The sequence below is a fragment of the Lutra lutra genome, chromosome 7 (assembly GCF_902655055.1).
Source record: "Lutra lutra chromosome 7, mLutLut1.2, whole genome shotgun sequence".
Classification (NCBI taxonomy): domain Eukaryota; kingdom Metazoa; phylum Chordata; class Mammalia; order Carnivora; family Mustelidae; genus Lutra; species Lutra lutra.
The window spans coordinates 31312061-31324647 of record NC_062284.1 but is presented as its reverse complement, the minus strand read 5'-3'; the positions used below and the strand labels follow the sequence as shown (position 1 = coordinate 31324647).

The 12587-nt window shown below is 57.5% G+C and overlaps 1 protein-coding gene across 3 annotated transcripts; it reads right to left on the bottom strand.

Annotated features, from left to right (window-relative positions):
* Positions 1-343: 343 nt before the first annotated feature.
* INSYN1 (inhibitory synaptic factor 1) lies at positions 344-12331 on the bottom strand. 3 transcript variants are annotated; one of them, XM_047738815.1, is made up of 3 exons: positions 11598-12331; positions 10443-11170; positions 344-1173 (listed from the first exon to the last, which is right to left on the bottom strand). In XM_047738815.1, exons 2-3 carry the CDS (start codon positions 10596-10598, stop codon positions 451-453), a joined length of 879 nt encoding a protein of 292 aa, XP_047594771.1. In that variant the 5' UTR covers positions 10599-11170; positions 11598-12331; the 3' UTR covers positions 344-450. The 3 variants fall into 3 exon arrangements, with proteins under 3 accessions (XP_047594771.1, XP_047594773.1, XP_047594772.1); XM_047738817.1 differs by lacking the exon at positions 11598-12331 and adding an exon at positions 4121-4193 and having other exon boundaries at positions 10443-10554; XM_047738816.1 differs by lacking the exons at positions 10443-11170; positions 11598-12331 and adding an exon at positions 1844-1904.
* Positions 12332-12587: the final 256 nt, after the last annotated feature.

Sequence of the window (12587 nt, the reverse complement as noted above, 5' to 3'; positions counted from 1 at the left end):
GTGACCCCGCTGCTAGGCCCTCAGTCCTGCCATCAGACCAATGGTTAACCCTGACCTTGGACTCTGCTCCTTGCAAGCTTGCCACCTGCTGATAAATCCCCTCCAGGACAGGGCCAGCGCCAGGGCCAGAGCCAGCAGCCAGAGCCAGTATGCTCAGGAACCTGTGAGAGGAATTCCACCGAATTTACGTACTTTAGAACACCCCTTCCAGGAGCCCTGTGATGAGAAGGAAGGGAAGGTGCTTCTGGCCACACCTTCTGGGACCTAGATGGTGAGGAGGCACCTCTGTGTCTAAGATGAGCTCCGAGAAAGCTCTGGGGCCTTTGGGGCTAGATACTTAGCATTTTAAAATTTTATTATGACTGCGTTTGTTTAAATATATATATATGTATATATATATATATATTTATAGCTCTATGTACCCACCGCCCCCGGGCCCCTCCCCAGACCCTAGTTTTTCCCCTTGGCTTTCTGTTTGGCAGCCGTGTAGGGCAGCAATGTCTGAGTGCTCTTGTCTGACACCGTCTGGGTGCTGCTGTTCCTTGTGACCCTTCGGGTCTGCTCGGGGGCCAAGGTGGGGCCTGGGCGGCGGCCAGTCAATGGAGAGCGCCTTGGCTTATAGGGAGCGGGAGAGGGCTTGAGGGGGCCCACATGGGACTCTGGACGGGGCGGCTCTGGGGACAGGCCCACCTCCTCCTCCGCCACCGCCTCCTCGCCGTCCCCTTCCTCGTCATCACAGCACAGAGCGTGGTAGAGCACTTTGTCACTGAACCGCACCCTCTCGCGCGTGCCCGGGGTCCGCTGGGGCAGCTGGCCCTTTGCAGGGCCAGCACCGAAGGCCTCCTCGCTGGAGGAGTCCGGGGTCTCCACCCGAGGCCCATTGGGGATGGGCGTGCCGCCATTCATGAGCCGGTAGTCAGGGCCAGCCCCAGGCCGGGTCAACTCAGGGCCGTCCACGGAGTCCGAGGGCGTGGATGCGTCCAGGAAGGAGCAGAACTCCCAGCTGTCTGAAAGGATGTCCGCCGTCATGAAGTCCAGGTGCCCCAGGTCGAAGGGGCCGCCCACGCCCGCCTTGTCGCTGCTGGAGGTGCTGCTCACAGTGGCCGTGGTCCAGTCATCTGGCTCCAGTTCAAAGTCGAAGTCTGAGGTTAGCTTATCAATCTGGCTCACCACCTGGCCGGGGAAGGAGAGAGGGGTGAGGGGGCCTAGCATCACATGGGTGCAAGCATGTCCCCATCCCACCCTGCTAGATGCCTGGCTGATGACCCCAGAGGATGGTCACGGGTTTGTCCACCTGTTGAGGGCCCATGTTGGACCAGGGTGAGCAGGTTTGGGCCATTTCCTACTCCTCAGTCCCTCCTTCCGGCCCTGCACCCTCACACCCTTCTCCCCTAAAACCAGCTGCTGCTCTAGGCACAGCCCTGGTGCTCAGAGCTCATTTTCCTTAGATCGAGAGGTAGCTGTTCACACAGGGCTGACCCTCCAGCAAGGCCACTCAGTGGAGAGATGAGCAGACCACGCACCTTTGGAAAAGAAATGATATGGGGTAACTATGAGGAAGACTCTGCCCCCGTTTTCCAAACTCTCCTGGACCAGCCTGTGCTGCTGGTCAGTGACTGTCCCCGTGGGTCTCCTCCATCGCACCCCCACAAACCCCGGAGCCTCCTCCCTCCTTCCCCCGCCCTGCGCCCTGATGAGTGGAGATCAACCCTGCCTGCTGGGGAAGGAATAACACAAGCACCATTTGGTAAGCAGTAAGGAAACCCCCCTCTCAGGACCAGAAATGCTTGTTACAAGCACTCAGGGGGCAGCTTGGCTGCCAAGCTCATGGCATCCAACTCACCCCATGTGAAGGGACACCCTGCCTCTATCTGGGTGGCCTGCCTCAGGACGTCCCCTCGCCTAGGCCCTGCAGCACAGAAACTGGGATGAAGACAGTGAGAGGAAAAAGGAGACCCCATCAGAGATGTCGGAAGAGGACCGAGTAAGAGAAGGAGAAATGATTCTGACCAAAACTGAAAACAGCCAAACAATAATAGCCAAGTAGAGACCAAGAGACCCAAATGACCCAAGGACAGGACATACACAGTGAGTCACTGAGCCCAGGGTCCAGTCCCAGGCACCTCCCTGGGGCCTTTTCCCAGGGTCAGAGCAGTCTGTTACTGAACGAACTAAGGAAATCCCTAGTCTAACGGATGTTTATGAGGATGACTGCTGCCCAGGGATGTGCTAAGTGGTTGGTGAGGGGTGGGGTAGGGAGTCCCCCAATGTGCAAGATGAAAACAAAGCCAAAAATCATGGGCTGAGGTGTTTGGGGCAGCGGGAAGTTGACTTGGTCAGGAGTTGGGGCGGGGGAGTGGTTTCTGATGGTGACCTGGTCCATCATTTTCCCTCTGAGGCTCAGTTTCTCAATCTGCAAATGGGGAGGTTGGGTGAATGGTTTATTTCCAAGGTCCCTTCCATCCCTGACATTCTAGAACTCTGTGTTTATAGGGATGACTTGAGAAGCTGTTTTGGGGTGTCCATGCCTAGGGATATCCACTCCTCATGGCCCCAGGCCCCAGGGGTGGCAGGGACACTTGGCTGAAACCTTCAGACTAGGGGAGTTAGGACACTTGGATTTCAGATTTAACTTGGACATTGTTCTGTGTGTCTTTGGGTAAGTCACATAACCTCTCTGGACCTCAACCATTCAAGTGTGATGACCCCAGCCCTGCCATCCTCACCAGGGCTTCATGTTTAGCAATGAGGAGGGCTGTGAAAAGTCTCCCTGGGGCACTGATTAGAACAGTGTCATCATCTCCCATCTCTGAGCACCTACTAAGTGTAAGACTTCCACCCATGAGATCATCCTCTCCTGAGCTTCTAGAAGATACACCACAGGCACAAGTAACTGGGGGGAGGGGGGGCTGCAATTCCCAGCCCCTCCTGCTGCTCCCCTGCAAGGTTGCACACCACTGTGAGGTGCTGCTGTGATTTCTGGGCTTGGGCAATGGGGACAGGGCCCCATTCTCCAATCTGGCCACCCCGTCTTACGCCCCCCACCCCCAAGTGACTCCCTCTCCCTCAGAGAAGCTCACATCCCCTAGAAGCCATTGCTCAGCCCGAGCCCCACTTGAGGGCTGGGAGCCCCGGCCCAGAGCAAGGGGCTCGAACACTGGAGTGTGCTCCAGCCCACCCCCTAGAGTTTCTAATTCAGTAGGTCCTGGGGTTGGGGAGGGGGACTTGAGAAGGCACATACCCAACCTTCCAGGGGCTAATCCAGGGGCATACTTTGAGAACCACTGGCCTGGCGCCTGGGATGGCAAAGACACAGAACCTCAGAGTGCTACCAGCCTGAGGGGAGGCCCTGTGTCTCTGGGACAGCCACACCCTCAAATGAGACCCTGACCAAGTTGAGCCTGAGTCCGCTGTTGCACAGGGTGGGGACACAGCTAATAGGAATCTGGTTGAGTGACAGGCTGTGACCACACAGGGTCGGCTGAGGCCAGGCTGGGCCCAGAAGCAGAGCTCCTAATGCCCTGTGAGGAAGACCACACAGGTCAGGGATCTCTAAAGGGGCAGGATCTCTAAAGCTGTCAGGCCTGGACACTCTCCTTCCCACCCAAGAAGTCCCTGCTGGCCACCTGCTCAGGCAGCCTTCCCATTCAGCCCCTTCCCCTTCTCCATCAGAATACCCTTCTCTGGTTTCATCCCCATGGTGTGGAGGGATGGGACAGAGGGGGACTAGCAGTCATGACAAGGAGGCCACGTCTCAGCTAAGGAACTTGAAGCACGTGATTTTCCCTCTCCAGTCTCCGTATCCTCACTGGAAAATGGGATGAAATTCCTCTCCTCACCAGGGTGACGGGGCCTTACTAGATATGGGTGTGGTTTAAAACACAGAATTGGCACCACCAAGCACTTAAGAACCTGGGCTCTGGAGTCAGACTTAGGGTTTGACCCTGGCCTCACTGCTGACAGGCTGTGTGACCTTAGCCAAGTTACCCAGAGTCCCTGTGCCTAAGTGTCTTCATGAAGGGGAATTTGAGTTGTACCTATTTGATAGGGCTATCGGGAGGATTTAATGACATGATGCACGGGAAGCAGGTAGAACAACACAGACTAGATCAGTACCCACCGTGCGCCCATCGGTGCTCCTATGGGACCAGGCGCCTGCACCAGGCCCAAGAGCAGGTGGGAGTTTCCAGTGCCTGTGGCAGAATAATGGGATGTGTTGGGCATTTCAAATCCTAGCACATGGGGGGGTACCTATGTTCCCTCAAGTAGGTCTGTCTCCAGACAGAGCAGAAAGAAGCAGAAGAGAGTCTTATGGCCAAAAGGTAATGAAGCTCAAAGGCAAATCTGGCCCCGAGCCTGAGGGACAGGCAGAGCTACTTGCTGAATGACATAAGTGAGGATCAGAAAGGGGAGTCATGTGCCCAGTGTACCCAAACGGTAGGCAGGGCCCCTCTACCTCACTTCATGGGGTCCCTGGGGATGGCAGAGGGCAGGCAATCCCCACCTTACCTGCCTGTCTGCTTCAGATGCCTTGAAATCTGTGATTTCTCTCTGAGATTTAATGATCATTTTGCCTGCATGTAATTTGGGATTGTCTTGGAGTGCAGGGAAATAATTATATATACAGAAGGATGGAGAGGGGGAGAAGAAAGAATGGAGAGAGAAATGACAACATAAAAATCAGAGCATCATGGAACCTCAAAGCCAGAGGGACTGGAAACTCTGCTGACTTCAGCCCCTCACTGTGCTTGCTGATGGGGACACTAAGGTAAGGCCCAGACACTGGAAGGAGCGGAGCGGAGACCACAAATCAGGAGTCCTGGTACCTTAAGAACAAGACTTACCTGATCTGGAGGGGAAGGGCAGGGCTGAGAGCCATGACAAACCTGCTGGGGTTTCTAGGTCCCACCCCGAGGGCAGGGTGTCCCCAACTGCTGTCCTGCTCACAGCCTCAGCTCGCTCACCTGAACGACTGTCCCTGTCTGGTGGCAGCTTCCTGCCCCACTCCTGCTACATTTAAGGCACTTAGTAATCAGCCAATGGGACCATGTCACCCCTCTGCTTCCAGCACTTCCCTGCTCCCCAGACTCCTGAGTCTCTCAAACGCAAACCCCCACCAACTCTGGCCTGGAGGGTCTTTGTCCTCCAGCAGGTGCTACCAGTCTGCCAGGCTTGCCTCCTCACCGGCTCTACACACTCCCCCGAGCCCGCTTCTGCCTCTGGGCCTCACCTGGAATGCTCCCTCCTTTGCTACTCATCCATCTCACTTCCAGAAGGAAGTCTTCTCTGATGCTCCATTGAGGACAGTTTCCCTATGACAGGCTCTCAAGGCACCCTGTGCTTTTCCTAAAAATATTTTCTGATATTTATCACTGCTATACTTTTATGTGCATGTATGTTATATGATTGATGTCCCCCTGCCCCCGAGACAGTAAGCCCCCCAAGGGGTGGGACTGGGAACGTCCTGCCCACCATGGAAATCCCAGTTTGGCTCAGAGATTGGCACACTGTTGGCAAATACAGCCATTGATGAGTGGACGAGGTGAGACAGAGGGCTTAAAGAAATTGCTGGGGGAAAAAAACAAAAACAAAACCAAAAACAAATAAACAAAAAATTTGCTGGGGGCTGCTCTTCTGAGAAGGAGTTCTACAGTTTTATCTCGCCTGCCCAGCCCTCCCTCCAGTCCTGGCTGAGCCTCCATGCCAAGGAAAGCACATCTGTGTTCCCTAAGGCCCCAGAGTCAGGGCTGAGGACTCAGGACTCCCAGCGCCTCCAGTATCTCCCTCACCTCTGGCCCCTTCACCTCCCTCAGCAAACTGCTACCTCCTCCCCTCCCTCCCAGCTCCTCAGGCAGCTGGTTACATAACTGGAGATCTGCATTATTTATGACCACTGATTATTTTTTAATTCTGTGATTATGTTATTTATTGTCTTGCGGGGGGGGGGTGTCCTGTAGAGCTGGGGAGGGGGGAGTGAGTTGACTATGATTCATGACTCTCATCCGGCAATTTGGCCTAATTGGCCAGAGAGCTTCATGAATCTGTCTGAAGGAAGAGAATGCAAAGGGAAAAGAGAGGAAAGGAAGGTGAGGAAAAAATAAATAAATAAATAAATAAATAAGAAGAAAAACTCCGCACAATTCTTGCTGAGCTGCGGGTGATGGAGCTGACCCACTTTGGCACAGCTCCGTGGTCCTCAGCCTTTCCTGCCCCAGCTGCTTCCTGGCCAGGCCACAACCATCTCGTGCCTGCAGAGCCCCTGGCTCTCCATGCCACCCCAGAGGCAGCCCCTTGCCCAGGGGACTGCACAACTGCTAGCAGGCCTGTTCCTGTGAAAATCAGGTGTGTGTGGGATCCTCCATGGCCACCCCAGGTGGGCAGGCATGCCAAGTTATGTCCCCCCATGGTGAACCTGAGGTTCATTTATGAGCCCCTATGCTGAGTGACATCTTGAGCAGGAGGAAGGGGAGGAACTCAGCATCTGGAGAGCAAGGATGAGGGCATTTGACCCTGACCTTCGGGGCCCCGCAGCTGGTGGGGAACCAGGAGAGCAGTGGGGAGGCAGATTCCCATCCAGAACCACAAGTAGGAGGTTGCTGGAGAGCATGTGGTGTTCTCATGGAGGGTATATCTGAATTTCATACCATGGTCTACAAGGTTCTGTGTAATTGGACTCCCTGCTCTCTCTTTGACCTTTCTTTCTTCCTGCTTTTCTCCTCCTGGTTCACCCCACTCCAGCTGTCCTGGCTTCCTTCTTGCTGATCTCGAACATGCCAAGTACACTTCCACACTTCCTCCTCAGGACCTTTGTATGAGCTGCACCCACTGCCAGGAAGGCTCTTCTGGATATCTATCCGTCTTGTACCCTTTGGGTCTCTCTTCCAAAGGCATCTCATTGGAGACCCCGTTCCCCCATCACTGTCACTCTGTACCCCTTTCCATACTGGAAGAGGGTGGCACTGTCTATCGCAGGAGAGGCTGAAGGGTACCAGCCAGGAGGCCAGGTGCCTGGCTCGGACCACTCCGATCATGGCTAAGAAGCTCATAGGACTCCAAAAGAACAAGGCCACACATGGAGTAAGGAGCCGGCGAGTGCCAGAATGTCTCATTAATAATATCGAAAGGATGTGGAGCTAGTTTTGTGTCCATCTCTGTGCTAAGTACTTTATACACGGTAGCAGAATTAATTCTTACAACAGCCTGGGGCTGGTCGCGGAGGCATAACATTCAGTATCCTCGTTTGCCAGAAAACAGAAGCCCAGAAAGGTGAAGTAACTTGACCAAGTCCACACAGCTAGGAAGGGAGCGGAGCTTGGATTTGAACCAGAGACCTCTGGCTCCAAGAGCCCGTGCTCTTAGCCTCTGGACCGCGCTGCATCTCTGAGTTAAGATGCATGGAATTTTGTGTAGCTTCGAGAGCCTGCTGGGATTGGCCTGGCATCCTGGAGTATTGGGGAACCTAGGAGAATGAGGGCTAATTAATGATCGACTGTCACATCCCTCTGCGGCAGTTTCAGCTTTCAAAGCACTTTTGCATTCCTCACCTCTCTTAGTCCATTAAGGAACTTTACCCACCCATGGGACGGACCTCGCTTCCTATACATGGGGGAGCCCAGGGAGAGCTGGAGCAAGGGTCTGGGAGGGTGGGGGAGCTTTGGGAGAGGGAACTCCAAAACCTTTAGGAACTCCAAAACCCCCTTACCACATACCAAGCCCCAGAGAAATCCTTGTAAGAGCATCCTGAGATGGGGAAGATTGGCATCCCCATTTCAGAGATGAGGAGACAGAGGCTCAGGGTCTGGGGGAGGAAGTGCTTTAGTGTCTGTCGTCTTTCTGTGAATTTCAGGCTGTATGGTCCAGGGGACAAGGAGAGTTTGCCCTGATCAGTGGTGTCTGAAGTAGAGCAGCAGGACGAAGAGGATGGACCTGCTCCTTCAATCAAGCATCCTGTGGTCTCCCCCAGCAGTCTTGCATGCGAATCTTGCCTTTATATCTAAGTGTGTTGCTGTCCTGAGATGGGAACTCAGCTCAGTGAGCCCTGAGCTGGTCGTGTCTGGGGAAGGGGGTATAATGAACAAACAAGCACCTGCCTCCACCCTCTGGACCTTGGGTCTACCCATGCCCCGGATGGGTATGGGTAGACCCAAAGGGACTGAGAAGAGCCAGGTAGATCCCGCTTTAGAAGCCCCCTTGGAGGATCAAGAACCAAGATCACAGGTTCCAGGGAACAAAGGGCTGTAACCCCATACGCCAAACCAAGGCATGGCATCCCCATTGAGTAGCCCCATTCCTGACAAATCCCATCCCACGGGAAGTCAGCTAGGGTGTCTCCTCTTCTGCCTGGGCCTCCCGGAGCCTCATCTGCCTTCCTCAACACTCCCTTTGGCCCATCACCCCGTGTCCAGACCCTGCCTGGGGGGTGGGGGAGTCTGAGGCCTGCCCCCCTCCCAGATGGGTGCCATTGGCAGCAGGCAGGCAGTGGCATACGGGGTAGATGCTGGTTGCCGTAGCAACCTGCCAAAGTCTTGGGTGGAGGCACATGGCCTCCGGGGTATATAGGGGGAGGGAATGCATCTCTCTCTGTCCTGGCTGAGGCCTTTGGGCTGCACAGCCTGTGGACCTGAGGCTCTGCTGTTCGAGACGTGGGGGTGGGTGAGTGTATGTGCTGAGAAGAGAGAGAGGAAACATCTAAAAATCTGCAAATAAATCCTAGTACTTCTGGTGTCCCTGCCTCGTCCCCAGAAGGGCGCCCCCCTCAGGGCATCATGGCATGAGCATAAGATAGCATCTCTAGAAGATCCGGTCAAAATGCAAAAAGGTCGCTGGCTGGCCCACCTGCTCTAGCCTCAGAAGAGGCAACAGGAACCTGAGTTCTAGTTAGTTCTGTCCCTGGTAGGCTGTGTGAGCTTGGATAAGGCCCTAGCCCTCTCTGGGCCTCAGTTTCTTCAAACAGAAAATGGACAGGGCTGGTATGGATGACCTGGAGGACTATGCCTGGGGGGACAGAGGAGGTGGATCTGGGAATATGCTCCATTGAGAGTAGGTTCTGTGCTGTCTGATTTCCAGGCTTAGAGTCAGTCCTGGCTCTTTTCTGGGTGGGCTCTTTCCTGGCATAGGTCCCATACCCTTGCCCAAGACCGAGACTCTGGATGGTTCCCATGGCCCTGATGGACCCACAGAAGGTCTAGAAAAAGATGGGCTAGGGAGGGACAAAGAGGTGTTTTGTTCTTTGGACCAGTGAGGTAGGGAGAGGAGGGGTCGCTTGGGGGCATCTGACTTTCACCACAAGGCTGATTCTGGGCTGAGTGGCTGCCCTGCTCCACCTCAGGTCATATCCCAGCCTCTCCACAAGCCCTCTGCTCTGGATACAGCTCCCTGCAAACATCTCCTGCTCCTTGGCCCTCAGGCCAGGCTGCAGCTGGCACCTGCCATCACCCCTTCTTCTCAACCCTCCTAGAGCCCCCATCCTCCCACACAGCTGGCTGGGGAAAGCAGGAACCCATAACTCCCGTTAAATCACTCTTTCTGCCATCTCTGCAGGGGCCCTGGTTATAGGGAGGTGAAATTTGCCTAAAGCCCACCTGGCTGGCATAATGGCACCCAGTGGGCAAATTCAGGCCAGTGGCTCAGAATGCTGGTCATGCATTTTGGGCTTGAACACAGCCCAGGGGGCAGGGCTGAGGACATGTGTACCTCATTACCCCAGCGATGTGGGAAGCAGTAATTAAACCGGGCTCCACTTAGAGAGACAGAGAGGGACACACATCTCAGGATCTCTCAGTGACTTTTCAGCCTTGGCAGAAACATTCAGAACTCTGGACAGGGATGCACGCATGTAGATAAGATTCCTGCCCCCAACCCCCAGCCAAAGTACACAGGAACCCTGGTACCCACTAGTAGCCCCTTGGATGCATTCCCATCTCAGGGCAGGGAGCACATAGCTGCTTCAATTTTTCCAGGATCAAGGGTTCTGAGTAGCCTGAGTGTGACTTCTGGAGAATGCTCTGAGCTAGGCCTTCTCAGTAGGGCCATCAACACTCTCCCAGAACCGTTTCTGAGCAGGTCAGAGTCTGGGAGGCAGATGGCGGGGTCAGAAGCCAGCTTGGGCCCCAGGAGAGTGTCTCCCACTAAGAGGCTACGGTGGGATTTAGTCTATATTTATCACCCCGGCAGCCCCGAGTGCTAACCACAGAACCCTGGGCCCATGACATGTTGCCCAAACTGGCTCTGCCACCTCAGGGCCCTGCTAGTCCTGGAGTATGCTGAGGTCCCTAGCAAAGCAGATTTGGGGGAAAGGAGAACAAGGAAAAGGAAGTACCCAGCAAAGTGACACGTGTGCATGCAGCTTTGAGTACACACACACACAAACGGAAACACATATGTGTGTTTTTGTGCCAGGCCCAGGAAAACTGGTCTGGGGGGCTGTCTGGCCCCTCACTCACCTCCCTTAGCTCCTTGGCCACCTCCTTGAGTTCCTGCAGGATGCCCTCAAGCTGCCCAATGACCATCTTCATGCGCTGTCGGATCCGCTCCCGCTGGCCACCACTGCTGGGGTCGTCACTGGGCTGCCCGAGGTCCGGGGCGCCCCGAATGTTCATCCTTTACCACGTTGCTGCAGGCCTGCCCATATTCCCCCCAGCCGGGCACACGCTGCGTCTGCCACCACGGAGCCCCCCTCGGCCAGGCAGAGCTCCACATCTTAACGGCCCCCCAACCCACCCTGGCCCTGGGTGGCCCCCACCCAGTCCCTGCCCCCTGCCACCCCCCCCTCCTCTGCCTCTGGGTGGGGAATGGGACACCCAGAGGAAGACAGAGTCGGACGGAGGGGGTCAAGGTGAGGACACAGGAGGACAGGGGGAGGGGCCTTGGGTCTCAGGAGTGGCAGCCAGGACTTGGAGTGCCTGTGCCTGGGCTGGGCTGATCTCTGGCTGAGCCTGGACACCGAGGCAGGGGGATGACTCTGCAGGGACTAAGGGTAAGAGATGCCCTTGGGATGGGGGAAGGCAGCAGGAATCCCTCACAACTCCTAGGAGGTTGCAAAGGCAGAGGTCTCCGGGTGCAACTGACACCTGCAGAGGGACGGTGGCTGGGGTCTTCCAGATGTGGTTGTGGTGGGGGCTCCAGATGTGGGCAGCTCTGAAAAGGGAGCTGGTTGGAGAAGGGCAGCCCCCTGCAGAAAGAGCAAGCCTGGCGTCAGCCCTCCCAGGCTGCACCACCAGCGGGCAAGCAATGCCGCTGCCTCCCTCCTCTCGCCAGCCTGCACCCTTCGTCGCTGGGGATTTTTTTTCCTTTGTGGGGAGGGGTAATGGAGGCAGATTATCTACAGCATAGCCCTTCCTCTGGAAGGAAATGAAGGAGTCCCTGCTTTAAAGGCAGAAGTCCTCAGCCTGCTACGGGGCACCCTGCCCCAGCTCCCCCAGTCCCCCGTGCCTCCACCCCTCAACCAGGCCCGGTCCCGCTCGTTCACGAGAGGGCCTCTCCAGTCCTCCGTCCTCCGTCCTCCCTCCCAGTGCCCCCAGGGTGCCCTCACTCCCAGCGGACCCTCCCTTCCCCAGCCCCGCCTTCCCTCTGAACCCCCGCTCTGCTCCCGGACTCACCAATGGTGGGGGCACCGGCCTTCCTTCCCAGCAGCGTCGGGGGCCAAGCCCCAAGAGGAGGTTGGGGGGCCCCCAAGGCTCCCTAGGGCGGGCTTCTCTCTCTGGACCCTTCGGCCCCCGGCCACAGGGAGTTCCTCAGAGCCGCCTTGGGAGACATCTGGACGGTGGGAGGGGGCGGGGCCTCCGCGCTCCAAGGAAGGGGGCAGGAAAAATCTCCCCCAACCCCCGCCGGGCTCCGGGTCGGGAACCAGAGAGGGTCCGGCGGGCTCGGGGCTCCGAGGCCACAGGTGACCCGGGCGCCGGGCGACCGAGGCGACGCCGGGCCGGTCCCAGCGTGTGAGCCAAAGTCGGAGGGATCGGAGGGCGCCGGGATCCCCTCAGCCCACGCCCGGGATCCCTCGGGCTCCGCACAGTCCGGGATTTGCTCTGTCCAGTCCAGATCGGCCGGCTCCGGGCTCCGCCGGGGTCTGCCTGCCCTGCTGGGAGTGAGCGGGCACCACTGGGCGCCCGGGGCGCGCTCAACCCGGACCCAGAAGGTCCGCACTCCGGCACCCGCGGCTCCGGAGCGGCCCCGAGAGTCCGCTCAGCCCGGCACCGCTGTCCGCCGGGGGCGAGAAGGCTCCCACCGCTCAGTCTGCGGTCGGAAAGGTCCGGAAGCCGCCGGGCCCGGGGGAGGGGCGGCGGCGGCCGCGGGGACCGGGTCCCCGCGGGGCCGGGCAGAGAGCGCGAGAGGCAGGGGGCCCAGCGGGGCTGGGTTCGGCGGCCCGGGCGCGGGCGGGAGCGGCGCCGGGCGGAGCAGAGGAGGCGAGGAGAGCGAGAGGAGGAGGAGGCGAGGCGCAGGGAAGGGAGGGGAGGGGGCGCGCGCGGCGGGCCCGGGCCGGGCCCGGGCGCACGGGGCTCGCAGCCTCGGCTCCGCTCCCGCCGCCCCCCCGGCCCGCTCCCGCTCCGCTCGCCGCCTCGCCAGCCACCCGGCGCCGGGTCGCTGCCGGT